Genomic DNA, 18,305 nt, shown 5'->3' on the forward strand with positions numbered 1-18,305 from the left:
ATCCCTGTGCACGGAAGCTATCAAGTTTTGGAACTGGTGCCTTATACATCAAGTGACTCAGCCATTTACCTCCCACGGGTACTCAACATCACAGCGGACACTCTTAAGCTGCACATTTCACGATCAAGACAAATGGGAAATAGACAGGCGTGCCCTCATCCCTCTCCGGTGGGGACAACCAGACAGATCTCTTCGCTACAAAGAACAACAGAAAATGCCACCTCTATTGCTCCAGAGGAGCCCTGGGGAAACATTCCCTCGGAGACGCCTTTTCCATCTCATGGAACACTCATCTTCTTTACGCCTTCCCACCCTTCCCCCTACTGCTCAAAGTCCTCAACAAAATCAGGACGGACCAAGCACGAGTTATTCTGGTGGCACCAGCTTGGCCCAGACAAACATGGTACCCCTACCTCCCAGGATGACAATGTCAGATCCGTTCCCATTTCCGCTCCAGCACAACCTCCTGTCACAGGATCACGGGATGACTCTTCACCCGGACCTCCGCAAGCTCCATCTCCACGCCTGGTTCCTTCATGGCTCCAGGATGCCGAGATGGCCTGTTCGGGACTGGTAAAAGAGATACTAGTTAATAGCAGAAGACTATCCACACGGAAATCATACCTATACAAATGGAAAAGATTCTCTCACTGGTATAATGATCTCCACACAACATGCCCGGACTCCACCCCCCTCCCTGTTTTGCTGGACTACCTATTATTCCTAAAACAGTCGGGCCTCGCCCTTAGCACAATCAGAATGCATGCAGCTGCCATAGCAGCCTTTCATCACCCAATTGATGGCGTTTCCTTCCTCGCTAACCCGTTAACTAAACGCTTCCTTAAGGGACTGCAGAACACCTTCCCACCCGTCCGCCCACCAGTCCCTGTCTGGGATCTCAGCCATGTCCTTAAAAGTTTGACGAAGCCACCGTTTGAACCGCTGGCGACCTGCTCTTGGTCCTATTTGTCTATGAAGGTGTCCTTCCTCGTTGCCATAACCTCCAGCAAGAGGATGAGCGAACTCACAGCTTTGATGACTGACCCCCCTTACACAGTATTCACTAAGGACAGGGTGATACTTCGACCCCACCCGAAGTTCCTCTCTAAAATATCCTCCACCTTTCATGTTAACGAACCAATACACTTAACTGTGTTTTTCCCCAAACCGCATGCCAACCCAATCCAGGCTGCATGGCATACACTCGACGTCCAGAGGGCACTAGCATTTTACGTGGATCAAACCAAAGCTTGGCGAGCTTGTCCCAAGCTGCTGTTGTCCTACGCTGAACAATCTAGAGGACAGGCAGTCTCATCTCAGAGAATTTCTAAGTGGATCACCTCCTGCATTAGAACTTGCTATGACTTATATGATAAACACTTACCTGAATCAAGAACAGCTCATTCCACGAGAGCTATGTCTTCCACAACAGCCTTCCTGAACAACGTTCCTCTTCAGGATATCTGCAGCACCGCCACTTGGTCATCTGACCGCACATTTGCACAACACTATGCACTCTCTTCTTCCATTGTATCCTCTATGGCAGAGGGACATGCAGTACTATCATCAGTGACTACGACATGGCTCCAAACCCACCTTCGTGAGCTGACAACCTCTCTGTAGTCACCCAGAGTGGAGCACACACGGGGACCACTCGAAGAAGAAGAAAGAGTTACCCTGTGCAATAATAGTGGTTCTTCGAGATGTGTCCCCGTGGGTGCTCCACTACCCTCCCTCCTTCCCCTGCTTTGGAGCTTCTTATTCTGGCAGGTAGAGAAGGAACGGAGGAGCCGCGCCGCGCAGGCGCCTTAGGATTCCAGCGGCACTAGGGGGTGCTCTGGCACCTGTGCGGCGCGGCAGAAACTGCTGGAAAAAGTCCCCAGTTGCTGGCGCAAGGATGCACCAGCACCCAGAGTGGAGCACCCACGGGGACACATCTCGAAGAACCACCGTTACTGCACAGGGTGAGTAACTCTTTCTTCTATTGTATATATGTCTGCGGTACTGTTTTATAGATTGTTTAAATGTGAGTTCATTTTGTGGGTTTGTGCAAATCAGAAGTGGTTGATATTACAGCTGATTTTAAAGAACACTGTACCTAGTATTGTTTGGAAACAAAACTGTTTATTGTCGGCTTAAAATTCTGTCCCTTGCAATACTCCCCTCCCCATTGCTTGTGTTATATGGATCATTTAAATATGTTTATAATATGAGGGAGAAACAATGTTGCACACTACGTCTATGGAACTTTGAGTAATTTCCTTTATAGTCACAGGGAAGTAGTGTGCGTAAATGTACAATTTCAGTCAGGATGTGCAATATATACATATTTCCACTTGTGTACAATAGAGATGCAGTAGTAAACCACCTGTTGAGTTTCTGAAGGGGACCAATTCTTTAGAACATCTGCTGGAGTAACAGTCATTCTGAGATCATACATTTTCCTGGATGTTTAGCTTACTGAGTGTGTATGTGCAGACTGACAACTAATGTCAGATTGTTGACTGTAATAGCTGTAAGTATGTGGGAGAGTGCTGAGAAAGGAAAAGAGGGATTACCTAGTGGTATTTTGAATCATAGAATCATAGAATACTAGGACTCAAAGAGACCTCGAGAGGTCATCGAGTCAAGTACCCTGCCCTCATGGCAGGACCAAATACTATCTAGACCATACCTGATAGACATTTATCTAACCTACTCTTAAATATCTCCAGAGACAGGGATTCCACAAACTCCCTGGGCAATTTATTCCAGTGTTTGACTACCCTGACAGTTAGGAACTTTTCCCTAATGTCCAACCTAAACCTCCCTTGCTGCAGTTTAAGCCCATTGCTTCTTGTTCTATCCCCAGAGGCCAAGATGAACAAGTTTTCTCCCTCCTCCTTATGACACCCTTTTAGATACCTGAAAATGGCTATCATGTGTCTCCCCCCCCCAATCTTCTCTTTTCTAAACTAAACAAACCCAATTCTTTCAGCCTTCCTTCATAGGTCATGTTCTCTAGACCTTTAATCATTCTTGTTGCTCTTCTCTGGACCCTCTCCAGTTTCTCCACATCTTTCTTGAAATGCGGTTCTTGAGCTAATTTTGTCCTTGTTAGAGGAACCAATGTGCTATGTTCAGAAGGACCCCTTTTCAGAATAGCCCTTACTCAAAGCTGGCTGTTTGATTTTGTGGCTTTAAGCTCAATAGTTAAGTCTGCATCCTATAAATTATCTGTGTTCATCTTCTCCACAGGTTGCTATTGATGTGAGCAGTGGCCAGGCTGAGAGACTGGCGGTGAAAATTCATAATATCTTGTATCCCTATCGTTTCACCAAGGAGATGATTAACTCAATGCAGGTACACTAAAAGTCCAATAGCAGTTTTGTGTAAACACTAATGTTTCAACTGCTACTAGCCAAATAGTATTCTATAATATTTGTTAATATTTCTGCTGGAAGAAAAGGATGCAGGTAATACTTTTAATTTGCAAAAATAAAGGCATTATTTGTTTGAGAGACACACCCCAACAAATATATGGTACCATGAGCTTTTGTGGGCACAGCCTACTTCTTCAGATGACCGGAGTTATGATTAGAAGATAAGGAAACTCTAAATAAATAGGAGAAGGGAAGTGCGGGGAGAGAAAGATGTTCTGTCGCCAACCCCCCAACCTCTATGCATAAAGTATCAGGAGAAAGGGTGCTAAACCTGAGTAGATAAAGATCAAAGTCAGTGGATGGATAAGGCAGGAAGGATATCATTCAGAAAGTAGTTAGCACCTTCATTCACCACCCCATACCTTGATTAAGTCCATAATTAATTGAATTGAATTTGCATATGTATTGTAATTCCAAGCTTTCCCTGTGGATTTGACTTGAGGAACTGGCCTGTGACAAGACGGCCACCTTCAGATCTGTGAGATTATGGTTAGGTAAACAGAAATGTTCTGCCACTGGCTTCTGAGTATTTTCTTTATGTATATCCGATTTGTGTCCATTGATTCTTTCACATAGAGAACATCCAGTTTGACCAATATATATAGTAGAGGGGCACTGTTGGCATTTGATGGTGTAGATCAAATTACTAGATGAGCAGTCAAATGACCCTTTGATTTTGTGGCTAATGTTGTTTGCTCCAGTGATGAATTCGTCAGTGTAGATATGTGAGCAGAGTTGGCATCTTTTCTGGTTGCAGGGCTGGGTTCCTGGATCCTTATGATGTGGTTGAGTGGCATGGTTATCAGAAAGAATACATTTCAGGTTAGGGGGTTGTCTGTAAGCAAGAATAGGTTTTTCTCCCAAGGCCTCTGAGAGTGAGGGATCATTTTCCAGGATGGGTTGTAGATTGTGTTGCTTCTGTAGGGCTAATGGGTATAAAACCATTTGTCACTGAAGCAACAGTGATAGAAATGTAGCTGTGTTAGTCTGGTGTAGCTGAAACAAAAAACAGGACTATGTAGCACTTTAAAGACTAACAAGATGTGTTTCTGTGTGGATTTGTTCCTGAGTAGCTGTAGGGAGGCTTTTAAGGAGACAGTGTAGTTTCTTTTGGTATTCCGAGGTAGGATCAGAGGAGAGAGGTTTGTAAAATGTGGTGTTGGAGAAATGTGGTGTTCTGAAATTTGATTTGTCCTTTTCATATGTGTTCATTTTTTAAATTGTATCCTTTGGTATATATGGTTGTGACAATTTTCTTCCACTATTTGATCTGAGGAAGTGGGTCTGGCCCACGAAAGCTCATCACCTAATAAACCATCTTGTTAGTCTTTAAAGTGCTACATAGTCCTGTTTTTTGTTAAAAGCAACAGGTTTGTCTGAAACATTGGGAAAGAGATCTGGAAACCTGAAGGTTTCATTTTTAAATTAACTTTTTTCAGGTGGAACTGCACTTTAACTCATCCAGTAGTCCCAATATTATCTTGGTGAGGAAAGGAGTTTTTCTCTGTAAAAATTTGTGTGTTTCCCTTCTAAATAATGGTTTTAACAGTGGATAATTAACATTTTGAATATGTTACAGGTTCTTCACCAAGTGGACAATAAATTTATTGCTTGTTTAATCAACACTAGAAATGAAGTGAATGCAGATGCCGGTAAGAGTGTCCATTGGTGAGCTAGCCCTCACCTACAGTTTCAGTGCAGATAAGACACTGTCCTCATATTCTGAAACATGTTTAGAAGATGTCATTTTTTTCCAAGAAGTGTATTCTTTGGTTTTATAGTATCATGATGCTAAATGCAAAATAACAATGCAAAATTTCTATTTCAATTATATTAAGGCTCTAACTTATATTTCACAAAAACCAGAAAATTGAAAGCAGATTCCAGTACTGTGTTTGCTATTGGAGGATAAGGGAAAAAACACGTTATTGTGAATTAAGTAGAGTGCTAGTCTTCATTTGTAATTTCCTGGATTTATTTCTTTCTTTCTTTCTTTCTTTCTTTCTTTCTTTCTTTCTTTCTTTCTTTCTTTCTTTCTTTCTTTCTTTCTTTCTTTCTTTCTTTCTTTCTTTCTTTCTTTCTTTCTTTCTTTCTTTCTTTCTTTCTTTCTTTCTTTCTTTTCTCTCTCTCTCTCTCTCTCTCTCTCAGATTGCTAAAGGACTTTGTTGATGCTGCTTCTCTGAGGGTGTGGTGATTAGTGCTGCAGTAGATAAACCCATTATACTTCACATTACCAAAAGTATTGAGTTTCATTTTCAGTTAATGGATGCATTTCATCTTCTGAATTGAAACTAACTTGAGTTATTAAAAAAAAATGCTCTCCAAACCAATAGCTGCTTGTTTTTTATCTACTCTGCATAATAAAATGGAACAGATTGTAGTTAACCTCATCTTTAATATATATAGAGAAGAGGAATTTGGCTGATGACAGCTTTGTACATACAACTCCTTGAACCTCAGTCTGGCCACCCTGGGTTTAAGTGACTCATCTGGATCCCCACATTTCAGTGTTACTTTCTATTAACCCAACTTCCTCCTGAATTTAGCTTTGTTAAATAGACTGGTCCCCAGGTGCTAAATCTGATCTCTAAAGGAGACTTGAGCCATGCTCCTTCCTCCTCCCAACATTGCAGTTGTTTGGTATGAAGGTTCCTTGTTTTTAACCTCCTACATTATGCTTCTAGATGGAAATTTGCTGGTGTTGGTGGATCAGCATGCAGCCCATGAGCGTATCCGCTTGGAGCAACTTATTGCAGGTGAGAATTCAGATGTCCAAAGAAAGCTCTTCACCATCCCAGCAAAGTGAAACTGAGAGCAAAATGCCCATGAGACAGCATGCTAACAAAATTATTTTAAATATGAATTACCTTGTGGGGTCCAGAGATCCAGTTTGATCCTCCATCTTCCCCATATCATTAGCCACTAGAAGCATACAGGCATCTGGTGGAGGGAGTACACTTGGACCTCCCTAATCTGGGTGTCCCTTATCCAGGATCACCCATGGTTCGGACCCCAGCAGAGGGCAAAGGAAGTGGCTCTGTGCACTGCCGCTCTCCTTCCCCTCTCCCAGCTGGGAGAACAGCAGCATAGCGAAGCACTTCTCTGCACAGGGGCTGGGGAAGGGGTGGGGTGGAACCATGGTGCCAAGTAAGCACTCCACCCCTCGCACACCTTCCCCCACTCCCAGATCCCACCCCAGTGCCCTCCCATGGTCCAAAACATTCTTTAATCAAGCATACCCTGTCTCGCCGAATTAAAGAGGTTCAAGTGTAGTAGTAATATTGGCACATAAAGGAGTACTAGGTGTGTTTCAAAACAGATAGAAAAATCCATGCCCCAGGGAGCTTTCAGATTGAAATACATTTGGTATACTAGGGGCTAACAAGACAGGCAGGATGGATAAAGTCAGGAAAATGGGGGTAACATCAATAAGATTGAGGTTTAGCAGTGCAGACCAATGCATGGAATGATGGAGCATGGGTTGTTTTTGTTGTTGTTTAATTAAACACCATGATCAGAAGAAATCCTAAAACACCTGATTTAGTCATCTGAAGCTTTATGCAGAAGGATAAAGAAGTCTTTTCTCTTGATTAGCTAAATTTTGGTTATAGATCTATAAAATACAGTGCCTGTTCATTGAGCACTTAAAAGATCACTAACCTTCTTTTTCATCTCTTTCTCCTCCCTGGCATAACGTGTCTGTTGGGTTGGTTGGTAGCAAGCCACTGGATGAGAGCAGGCAAGCATCAGATGACTGGGAAACCTGCAGAGCCAGAGAGGGATGTCACAGTACACTTATTTCAGATTACTCAATAAAAAATTGCATCCCATGAGCTGACCTAACTCTTTGTCATGTAGGGTAACTCCTGTTTGGCACTGAGGGGGATCCAAGTGTGGAATTAACCATACTCCCTAATAGTTATTGTCTCTTCCATGACCGGGTCCCCTATGAGTCTAATAGGGAAAAGTCTTGTGGTTGCTTCTTAATTAAAGCACAGAGGGCTACAGGCCACGCCATAGGGCAATCGAGGATAAAGCCTGAATTTACAGTATTTCTAATTTTTCTGCCCACAGATTCCTATGAGAAACAACCTGAAGAATCTGGCAAGAAGAAATTGCTGTCCTCCACCATTTCTCCCCCATTGGAGATTGAAGTAACAGAGGAACAGAGAAGACTCTTACGGTTAGTAATGGCTGATGGCGCCAATATCTTGGATAGGACTCCAGTAGGTCTGTGTGTTGTTTTGAATACCACAGCCTTTACTGGAGTTGCATTCATTCTGTTTTAGGTGCACACTGAGTGAGTTCTAACAGCAACAATGTGAGGACAGCATAATAGAGAGGTATAGGATGTTTGTATGATGAATAGTTAAAAATTAAGAGCTTCTCTGTTCTTCAGTGACAGAAATCAAAATCTCTGAAATGGTTCTCAAACGTTTTGGAATAGTGGATAGGCTACTGTCAAGAATTTTTCTGCCCTGTGCAAGAATTTAGATTAGATGCAGATTTGATTTTGAGCACTTACATTTATTTAGAGTTAATCAGAGGTTTATTCAGAAATGTCTGCTCTCTCTCTGATCAGGAACTCAAGTGGGGTGGATATTTAGAATTACCAAGTGTTCTCTCCTTTTGTACTCAGAGCAGGTTTGTTTGGCGGTGACGACTTTTCTGCCTTTCTTGTGTGGACTCCTTAGGAACATCTGTACTAGATCATATGGGCCGTCCATCTAGTTCAGTATTTTCCCTGACAGTAGCTAGCACCAAAATCTTCAGAGACAGGTGCAAGAAATTACATAATGGATAACCATGGAACAACCTGTCCATAGAAGAAGATTAAGAAAGAGGATAAATAAGAGCACCCAATTTACCTTTATCCCTACCGTTATCTTTTATCTTTATTATTATTTTGTATGCCTCAGCCAGCTCTTCTAATATTCTTTAATTTTTCTTAATAGGAAAATCTTTCTGGACCATTAATAATTTTTATCACCCTTCTATTTCTAGTATATCTTCTTTGAGATAGGATGACCAGAACTGAAAATAGAATTCCAGGTGACAATGTTCCATTGTATTATTCAATGACATTATGATGGGTTCTCTGGGGTCCAGTGTGGAATTGAGGTACCACTGAGTCCTCTGTTTTACCACTCTGGGCTCCCTCTCACACTGTGATGCTTTCTATTGCACTTGTACAGACATCCACAGGCAGGGTAAAACCCAGCATGAATGCTTTTATCAGCCACTCATGAACCATCAACAGAGAGGCTCCAGCCAATTCCCTACAGCTTTCCAGCCTAGGACCCCAGAACTGTATTGTCTTGCCCTGGTGAGAAGTCTCACCCAGTGTAAATCTGTTACCCAGCACACCTCTTTGTCTATGTGGAGAAGATGTGCACAAGGTCTTGTTCCTGAGCAAATTTCCCTTACACTTCAGGCACAACCCATTTGTTTACCTAAAATATAAAACAGATTTATTAACCACAGAAAGATAGATTTTAAGTGATTATAAGTACTGAGTGTACAGATCAAAGTTGATCAACCTAAAAATAAAAGTAGAATTGCAATCTGAGTTCTGTAAACTAGTCAGGATTTGAATCAAGCAATGTCTAACCATGAAGAAATAGTTCCTTAAATACACAAGCTAGGATTCTCCTTTGTAGCATGGATCCATCTCCCCAGTTCACTATCTTTGTTGTCCAGTCATGTTTCCAGGTGTTGAGTGGCAGGAGTGAGGCCAAGCGATTATGTCACTTCCCTCTTTTATAGCTTCTTCCAGATGGCTGGAAAGATCCTTTGCTATGACATGAGTCAAGCAGTCTCCATTGTTTAACTCTACAGGCTATTTCTGAGAGATCTCCATTGAATATGGTTCCTAGGACTGTCCTTTTGAGTGTGTATTCTACTTAATGGGCCATCATCAGTTCTGGTTTCTCCTTTGTTTTACCTGAAATGCTGATTGTGGGTGTTCCCAACCTTACAACATATTTCAGTAACGCACATATAACAAACTTTGTAACTTCACATATAATGATAGCTCATACCATCCAACAGGATATTAATGTTCAGCAAATCAAGACTTCTAAAATGACACCCAGCAAGGCATTCTTTCAACAAAATATATAATAATCATATTACCATGGTAAATATGGGGGTACAGGGTGTCACAGACATTATAATATTTCCATATTATTTTATGTCTCATACCTACCATACTATTTTGTGTGCTTTTTTTGTCTACCATTACACGTTGAGCTGTCACAATGACATACAGGTTTTTTTGTTTGGGTTGCAATTAATTTAGAATTCAACATAGTGTCTGAAAATATCTAATTATTGCTCCTAATGTGTGTGCATTTGTCATTGGAATTTCACCTCCCATAATGCTGCACGCTTTTCCCAGATTTGTGGTCCTCTAAAGTTTCACACAGTCTATTCTAGTCTAAACTAATTTAAATCATTTTATATCTTGTGAAGAATTAGCTTTACCTCTTACCCCATAGCAACTTAGTGTGTTTTTAGCCTCTTCTCAGGAATTGTGTCAAAGAATAGGGATGTCATTGTGTAGACAACTACACAATTAACCAATTAGCGCAGACTTATCGGTTAATTCTGTCAACTACACACATTCCCCACGCCCCCTTGCTGTCTCTGTATCAGGTACCTGTGAGGAGCCAGCTGGTCCCCATGAGCACCGGATTCTATGGAGCCTCCTGCTCCCCCACCCCCATGCATGTTGCCTCTGATAGAGGGGCAGCAGCATAAAGGGCGAAGACGGGCAGGTGGAAGCCAGTACACGCAGGAAGCCGGCGCTCTGCTCGTATCAGCTCCTGTGACGCTGCATCTTCTCCCCCTTTCTGCCTCCAACAGAGGGGGCAGGCAGGAGCCGGCTCGCAGTGGGGAAAGCCAGGTTACATGGGGAGTTAGGTGGTTTTATTTGCATCGCTCAGAGGTATGGATTTTTCACACCTGACAGCAACATAATTATGTTGACCTGATTTCCTACTGTAGCCCAGACCTTTATAAATCTAATTCCCTCAGGCATCTCCTATCAGGTAAATTGGCCCTTCTCCATCTCATTAACTCCTTCCATGATAGTGTGGGAGTGATTGCCCTATCATAATATTGCATTGTGTATAATACATTGTAGTCACTGTTATTTGAACCTCCTGTGCATATTTTAGGAAAAGGGAATTGTAGACATGAAAAAAAGTGTACTACAGGTTGGACTTCTGGTCCAGAACCCCGGGGATCTGATCAGTACCAAACGAGCGATTTTGCTGGACCAGGGGAAGTCCCTTGCGACCGGCCCCCCAGCCTACCACCCCTTCCCACTGCCAGCCCTAACCACCCCCCACCAAGATGTTGCCATGCTGCTGTGGCCCTAACCCCACAACCAGGGCTGCTGCGTCCCTGGCCCCAGCTCTGCTACTGTGGCTGCCATGGCTGCTGCATCCTGAGCCCTAGCCCCACTACTGGGGCTGCCATATCCTGACTCCACTACTGGGGCTGCTGCAGCCCTGGCTGCGCTGCTGGGGCTCTGGCCCTAGCCCCAGTCCTACAGGGATCTGAGCCACCAGCCCTCTTGCCACTGGGGCTCCCAGCCAGGACTCACCGGTTCAGGAACTTCTGTGGTCCCACTGGATGTTGCCAGACCAGAGAGTCCCAGTTTTGGGAGGTCCAGCATGTACTGGACAATAAAGCAAACTCTTGGGATCTCAGAAACATGGAGCCAGCATTCTGCACAAACTGAATGGAGAGAAATGTGGAGGTGAAAGTGGACTCAAAAAGAAGCAATGCTGGGAAATCCTGAAATGCTATTATGTAGGTGGAGGAGATGGGGAGCTTCTGCATGAGGAGTGCAGAAGCATCCATCTCTGAGACTGATCCTGTAGGTGTGTGGAAGAGGGTGTTTCAGTATCTAATTTCTAAGATTTTCTTCTCAGATGCTGTTACAAAAGCCTGGAGGAATTAGGCCTTGAATTATCATTTCCAGAAAACAACAGCTCCCAAATTCTAGTTGGGAAGGTTCCCTTGTGTTTTATGGAGAGAGAGGCCAATGAATTACGACGGAAAAGACAGCCTGTGGCTAAAAGCATTGTGGAGGTTAGTCCTAGATGCAGAACATGAGCAAATTACATTGTGATGGTGTCATTCTGCTCTATGTTAAAGGTTCAGGATGTTTGAAGAGTGGCTCCCAAGTGAGAGAGCTAAAGAGAGCCCTTGCTATGCTTTCTGCAAAACTATGTTAATTTGGCTCAGGATTCCTTTTTGCAGGTGTACTTTTAATCTTAAATAAGAAAGTAGCTCCTCCAGAAAATGAAAGGCGCATGAGTTATCAATGTTACACTATCCCTGTGGGATAAAACAGAGCAAAGATTTTCTTATTAATTGCATAAGAGGCTACATGGCTAGATGGAAAGACTATAATTTTACATGTAATACAAATAAAAAGAGATTTGTGGAGGCCAGTGTTCAGCAGTGTGAGCAACAAGGCTGGTTAAGAGGGTTCCTGCTGTTTCTGGTGAAGAGGAGTGAACCACTAGCTTCTCTCCTCTTGCTCTGTGTTGCAGCAGAATTGATAGTACCTGCGAGCTCATGTACCTTAGATAGAGGAGCAGCTCTGATAAAGCACTGGACTGGGATTCAGGAGAGCTCAGTTATATTCCCAGTTGACTGCTGACATAACTCAGGGAAACTCAGCTCATCTCTCTCTACTTCAATTAAATAGTAATGATGTTCTTTGTAAAGCGCTTTGAGATCTAGTAAAAATAAGCACTAGATTATAATTTATTATTATTGGGCATAATTAGCATCAGACAGTGATGTTTGTTTTCTTTTAGTTTCATAACTAGGCTAACTATAAGTCTGTAAGGGTATGTCTATAATGCCACCCTAGTTCGAACTAGGTGGCTAATGTAGGCATTCGAACTTGCAAATGAAACCTGGGATTTAAATATCCCACGCTTGATTTGCATGTTCCCGGGCGGGCGCCATTTTTAAATGCCCGTAGTTCGAACTACCTGCCTGCGGCTACACGCGGCACGGACTAGGTAGTTCGAATTAAAGCTCCTAATTCTAACTACCATTAAACCTCCCGTGTAGCCGCGGGCAGGTAGTTCGAACTACGGGCATTTAAAAATGGCGCCTGCCCGGGAACATGCAAATGAAGCCCAGGATATTTAAATCCCGGGCTTCATTTGCAAGTTCGAATGCCTACATTAGTCGCCCTCGTTCGAATTAGGGTGGCATTATAGACATACCCTAACTGATATAATTAGGGATGATTGCAGATTTGGGAAGGCGTATGAAATAAAAATCCTGGTGGACGAGATGCAAGGAGTCTTGCATTTAAAGACAAAAACAAATCAAAACATTATTGTTTTAAAGACTCCTTTGCTCCACTTGTATCTGTGTGGCTTTCAGTTGCACTTGAGAAGAATTAAACTTTGAAATTCCCTGGAAAATGTTGATGGCATGAAACAGTATCTGTAATCAAGAATCAGATTTGAAAAATGTAAGTGGCAGTAATCTCTTGTATTCTGATCACACTTCAAGCTTCATCCATTCATGATGCCAAAATCATATATGTTTTATAATAGATCATTCATAATTTGACTGCCCCTCTTTTTTGAGTACTTTGATCAATAATAACACAGTTAACAAAATTGACATTTAATTGTCATCATTAGGTGTCAAAGTTAAACAAATAGGATCAGTTCATCTCTCTCAGAGCTATTGTTTCAGGCATTTTGCAAACTAAGGCAGAAATTGCTTTAATTGTTTGCAGTTCACGCTTGAAGATTTTCTTTGCACCTGTAAGCATTAGAAGAGGGATGGGAAAAATACAGCCCATGGGCCACATCTGGCCTGCCAAATATTTGCTATGATGGTCTGGGCCGCCAATGTCCTGCGGCCCAGTGGGACTGTCAGCCCACAAGCTGCTCAAAGTGGCAGGCTGCTGAGTCTCTGCAGAGCGCACGCCTGTTGGGGGCAGGGAGATTTCTACATCCTACCCCTACCCCCCCAGCACAATCCTCACAACTCCCATTGGCTGGGAACCGGCCAATGGGATATACCTGGGCTATGCTCGAGGTCACATACAACAGGCAGACACCCCCATGCCAGGGGTGTCCTGAATGGAGACACATAGTCTGGCTGCAGCAGCTGGCCGTTTTGAATGGCCTGCGGGTGCACAGCTGGAAGAGAAACTGCTTGAGGGTCCCATTGATATGCTGGCTGAGAGTCGCCTACAGTAAGTGCCTCCCAGCCAGAGCCTGCACCTGGATTTGAACAGATTCTGGAAATTATATGGTGTTTGCCCTTTTACTGCAATCTTGAAAATTCCAGTGAGTTTGGTAGTTCGCTATGGTGACTTCAGTCTGGCCCTCTGTCTATGGTACTCATGGCCTTTATCATATAACTAGCCAATTAGCCTGTTATAAGACGGGATTTTCAGGTCTCTCCTCCACGTCGGTCTTCTCTCCTGAGCCTCCGGTCTCTCGCACCGTCTCTCTCTCTCTCTCTCTCTCTCCGCCTACTGCCTCTCCCCTCTCTCTCAACTCTCCTCTGCCTCCTGCCTCTCTCTCTGTCTCTCTCTTTCTCTTCTCCTCCCCCTCCTGCCTCTCACTTGGGGGACCATGGAGCCCAAATGGCTGTTTGGGCTCAGCACTCCTTGTGCTGCATGGGGGGCGCGGAGCCCAAGTGGCCTCTTGCGCCACTTGCTCCCATGCGGTGGCCTGGCTGAGTGGCGCAGTAGTCAGCCTGGCGCCACGGCGGGAAACGAAGGAGGGTGGGGCAGTGACGTTTATGGCCAGGGGGCGGGGCCTAGAGCCGCTGTCACGCCACACGTCACCGCCCCTCCCCTCTTCCCCTTCCACCGTGGCGCTCTGCTGACTTTTGCACCCCTCAGCTGAGCCGCTGGGGGGAGCAAGCGGCGCAAGAGGCCATTTGGGCCCCGCACTCACCATGCAGCACGAGCCACCCAGAGGGAACAGCCAGCATTTCAGCATTACAGACTCTGACATTGGGCTACTATATCATATAACTAGCCAATTTGCCCGTCATAAGATGGGATTTTCAGGTCTCTCCTCCATGTCGGTCTCTCGCTCCGTCTCTCTCTTTCTCCTCCTCCTACTGCCTCTCTCTCTGTCTCTCTTTCACTTCTCCTCCCCCTCCTGCCTCTCACTCGGGGGACCGTGGAGCCCAAATGGCCGTTTGGTCTCCGCATTCCCTGTGCTGCATGTGGGGGGTGCGGAGCCCAAATGGTCGCTTGCGCCGCTTGCTCCCCCGCGGCAGCCCGGCTGAGCAGCGCAGAAGTCAGCCGAGCGCCACAGCGGGAGGTGAAGGGGGGCGGGGTGGTGACGTTCACAGCCAGGAGGCGGGGCCTGGAGCCGCTGTCACGCTGCACGTCACCGCCCTGCCCCCCCTTTGCCTCCCACTGTGGCACTCGGCTGACTTCTGCGCCGCTCAGCCAGGTTGCCATGGGAGAGCAAGTGGCACAAGCGGCCGTTTGGGCCCCGCACTCCCCAGGCAGCACGGGCCGCCCAGAGGGCACAGCCAGCATTTCGGCGTTACAGACTCACAGACACTGGGCTACTATATATATACGATACCTGAAATTCACAATCATTAATGTATTTAGCTTCTAAACATCCCTATGGGCAATGTTTCCTGTGAGCTGTGTGCATGTGCGACCATTCAGGAGAAAGGCAAATGCCTCCCACTGCTAGATTTTTTTGTTTCTACTGATGGTGCACATTCACATATGCCTCAGTGCACATAAAAATGTATTCTGCTCATGGATTGAAAACATTTGCACGTTGATGGAAAAGATTAGAGGGAACAGTACTTGTGAGGTGCTGTCATCCCCATTTTGCAAAGGGGAACTAAGGCTGTGTCTACATTGCAGCGTGTCTTTTGAGGGTGTCCGTTATTTTAAAATATTACGGGCTAGTTATTCCAACATCCCTGTAAACCTCAGTCCACAAGGACGTTTTGGAATATCAATTTATTTAGAGAAAAGTGCTGTATAGACAGCACCAAATTTCGAAATAAGCTATTTCAAAAGAACATCGAAATAAGATACGTAATTTGCGTAGCTCAAATTGCGTATCTTATTTTGACTTATGGTGCAGTATAGATGCACCCTAAGTGACTTGTCCATATCTATGGCAGAGTGGGGACTTCAAACTGGATCTCCCACTGCCTAGGATTATGTTCCAACCACTAGCCCATCCTTCCTGATTATTTATCACAGTGAGTGGCTTGGAACTGATACAGTAAATATGGCCATGTTTGGAGAACAGATGTAACAGGTGAGGAGGGAAAAAATAGTAACTGATTGTTCTGCCTCTTGCTTTCCAGGAGTTGATTCAAGAACAAGTTGAGGTAAGTAGTACTCTTCTTTGAAGTAGTCAGTCTACTTAAAGTTTTGTTGCTTAGAACGGGACAAAACCTTGGAGAATACCTGCAGTTAGCTCTTAAGGATTGACAGTGGGGAGATGTGGACCAGATGGGCCTTACTAGGTCTTCCTCCTCTGTTCCTTCTCTAATATTACTATTCTTTCCTTTTCATACTGACTGGAAAGTTGGACCATATTCTCTTTTCTACTTTTAGCTATTGCAAACCACAGGAGGTGCACAAGGGACACTTCCACTAACCTTTCTAAAGGTGCTGGCATCCCAAGCATGCCATGGTAAGTGAGCTGAACTTCTCTACCTTTTCATTTCTACACTGCACATTCTGGGGCTGTGGCACAACAGGGCTCATTGAAGGGTTGGAGGAGTCTGAGTTTTTAGAGACAGGGTGTCTACTAGGTGGCAGGAAGCAGTTGCCCTCTTTTGTAAAGGTCTGCCAAGGACAGAACATGCTGCCCTTATTTGCATTGTGGCTTCACATTCCTATTCAGATACGAAATGCTGACAAAATGGAGCCCTAATGTGCATCAGTCTATATGAGTATTTATAATTCAATGGGGGGAGAGGGGCTGCCCTATTGTCAAAGAACACATATTTTACTGCCCCAAATGGTAAGTTGTAGAAATGACAGCATATGCTATTCTGAAGCCCCTGGAAGTGCCCATTGTCTAGATCCATGTTGAGCATCTAGTGCATTTTCTGGGCTTTCAGAAGCCCAAAGCAGGCGGCAGTAATTCTAGCTCTTCATGCCAGCAGTGATGTTGCATATTGCATTAATATTCCCCTTATGGCTAAAAGACACATATGGGTTGGTAGTACTGTTGCAATGGCACAACACTAGAGTTTACGGGCAGCAGACTACAGAAAAGACTTCTTTTGGCTAGAAGAGCAGGACCAAGTACCTTTCTGAATTGAAGGGTACAAACTGTTAAAGTGGGAAGTAAATGAAACCATAGATTCTCACACTCTCTGTAGTTTAGGAAAGATAAAGATTGTTAAAGTACCAGAGATACCTTATTATCCTGCCTGGATTTGCAGTGGTTGCATTAAATGCCCAGTTGTGGGAAAGAGTGAGTGATTACTGAGGTGGTACTCCGGCTCTAAGGGTATGTCTACACAGTAGGGCTTAACTCGAAATAAGCTACACAAAATGGAGCTACGTCAATTGCATAGCTTATTTCAAAATTGGTAGCATCTACACAGCACTTATTTTGAAATAGAGCACTCCTCCTCTGATTTCCCTTACTCCTTGTACAATGAGGGTTACAGGAGTCAGAGTAAGAAGTCCTCCAGCTTGACAGTATTTTGACGTTATTTCGAAATAGTTGCCTGCTGTGTAGACATGGATGAAGTTATTTTCAAATAACACTAGTTATCTCGAAATAATGTTGTGTAGATTTACCCTAGGTAAGGTATTCAGTCTCTTAACTTTGGTTACTCTTCATTTGTGGAGTGACCTTGTTTTTAGTTCCAGAAGAAGTTATTCCTGTTGCCTTGTCTGCATCTGGAAGCAAGGAAATAGTTGCCCTGCCAACTAGCAGCCTCAGACAAGACCCAGAAGTTTAGACTATGGAGAAACTAGTGTGTATGTGCCAGGAGGCTTCTGGGGGGGAAGGGGGGGGGGTCTGATTAACTGGAGCTGAAGTATGGTGTACTGTGGCCTGTGCTGTTGGTTTGTGGTCTCAGGGTGGGGAAGGAAGTGGGAGCTGCCTATATTAACTTCTGTGCCATCCATAGTTCCCAGAGGGGAGCTTGTTAGCTGAGCTGAACTCTTGCCAGCACATGCTGTAATTTGCCTCTCTTTTCAGGAGCTATTAAGTTTAATGACAGCTTGACTAAGGAGGAGAGCTGCCAACTTATTGAAGCTTTGTCCTCTTGCCAGCTGCCTTTCCAGTGTGCTCATGGAAGACCTTCCATGATGCCACTTGCAGACATAGATCATCTGAAGCAGGAAAAGCAGGTACAGTGTGAAGTGCTAGGTGGAGAAACACAAGCACAGGGTGTGTTGTCTGAAAAGATGTGTTAAATCTTGCTAATTCTTTTCATCCAAATTCAGATTAACCAATAACACAGTTTGCTCTGTATCCACCACTTAATACAAGCAGCGGTATCCTGACTGAAATAACCATTGACCACATGTGGTGTAAATAAATCTATAGCTCCTGTTCCTCCCTTAACTATTCCTGTATTATTCCCCACAGTATTGTGTATAAATGAAGGATGCGACTTTATTGGGCACAAAGGGCCAGATGCTATTTTAGACTCCACTCACATGGTGTATTGCATATTTGCCTTTAGAATCCTACTGTTAAAATGCTATTTCCTGTACTATTGCTTCCTGAAGTTGCATAGGCTTAGTAAGTGGCCATTGACAATGGTTATTCAGCTATCCTGTGTCATCTTAGAGGGTCACACTATTAGTAACATTCTGTCAATGAAACATTGTCATAAACTCATATATAAGGA

The 18,305-nt window shown here is 44.1% G+C and overlaps 1 protein-coding gene across 7 annotated transcripts in view; it reads left to right on the forward strand.

Moving 5' to 3' along the window:
* Positions 1–18,305, forward strand: part of MLH3 (mutL homolog 3) — a 32,908-nt gene that overhangs the window by 12,948 nt on the left and 1,655 nt on the right. For 6 of the 7 annotated variants that reach the window (XM_014570804.4, XM_006117760.5, XM_006117759.5 and 3 more), the window contains 8 exons: positions 3,238–3,342; positions 5,002–5,074; positions 6,107–6,178; positions 7,497–7,605; positions 11,366–11,525; positions 15,786–15,809; positions 16,039–16,117; positions 17,648–17,799. In XM_014570804.4, coding sequence (XP_014426290.3) covers positions 3,238–3,342; positions 5,002–5,074; positions 6,107–6,178; positions 7,497–7,605; positions 11,366–11,525; positions 15,786–15,809; positions 16,039–16,117; positions 17,648–17,799 — 774 coding nt within the window. The other variant, XM_075926863.2, reaches the window with a different exon arrangement.

The sequence above is a fragment of the Pelodiscus sinensis genome, chromosome 5 (assembly GCF_052426305.1).
Source record: "Pelodiscus sinensis isolate ZL-2025 chromosome 5, ASM5242630v1, whole genome shotgun sequence".
In the NCBI taxonomy this organism is placed as follows: Eukaryota; Metazoa; Chordata; order Testudines; family Trionychidae; genus Pelodiscus; species Pelodiscus sinensis.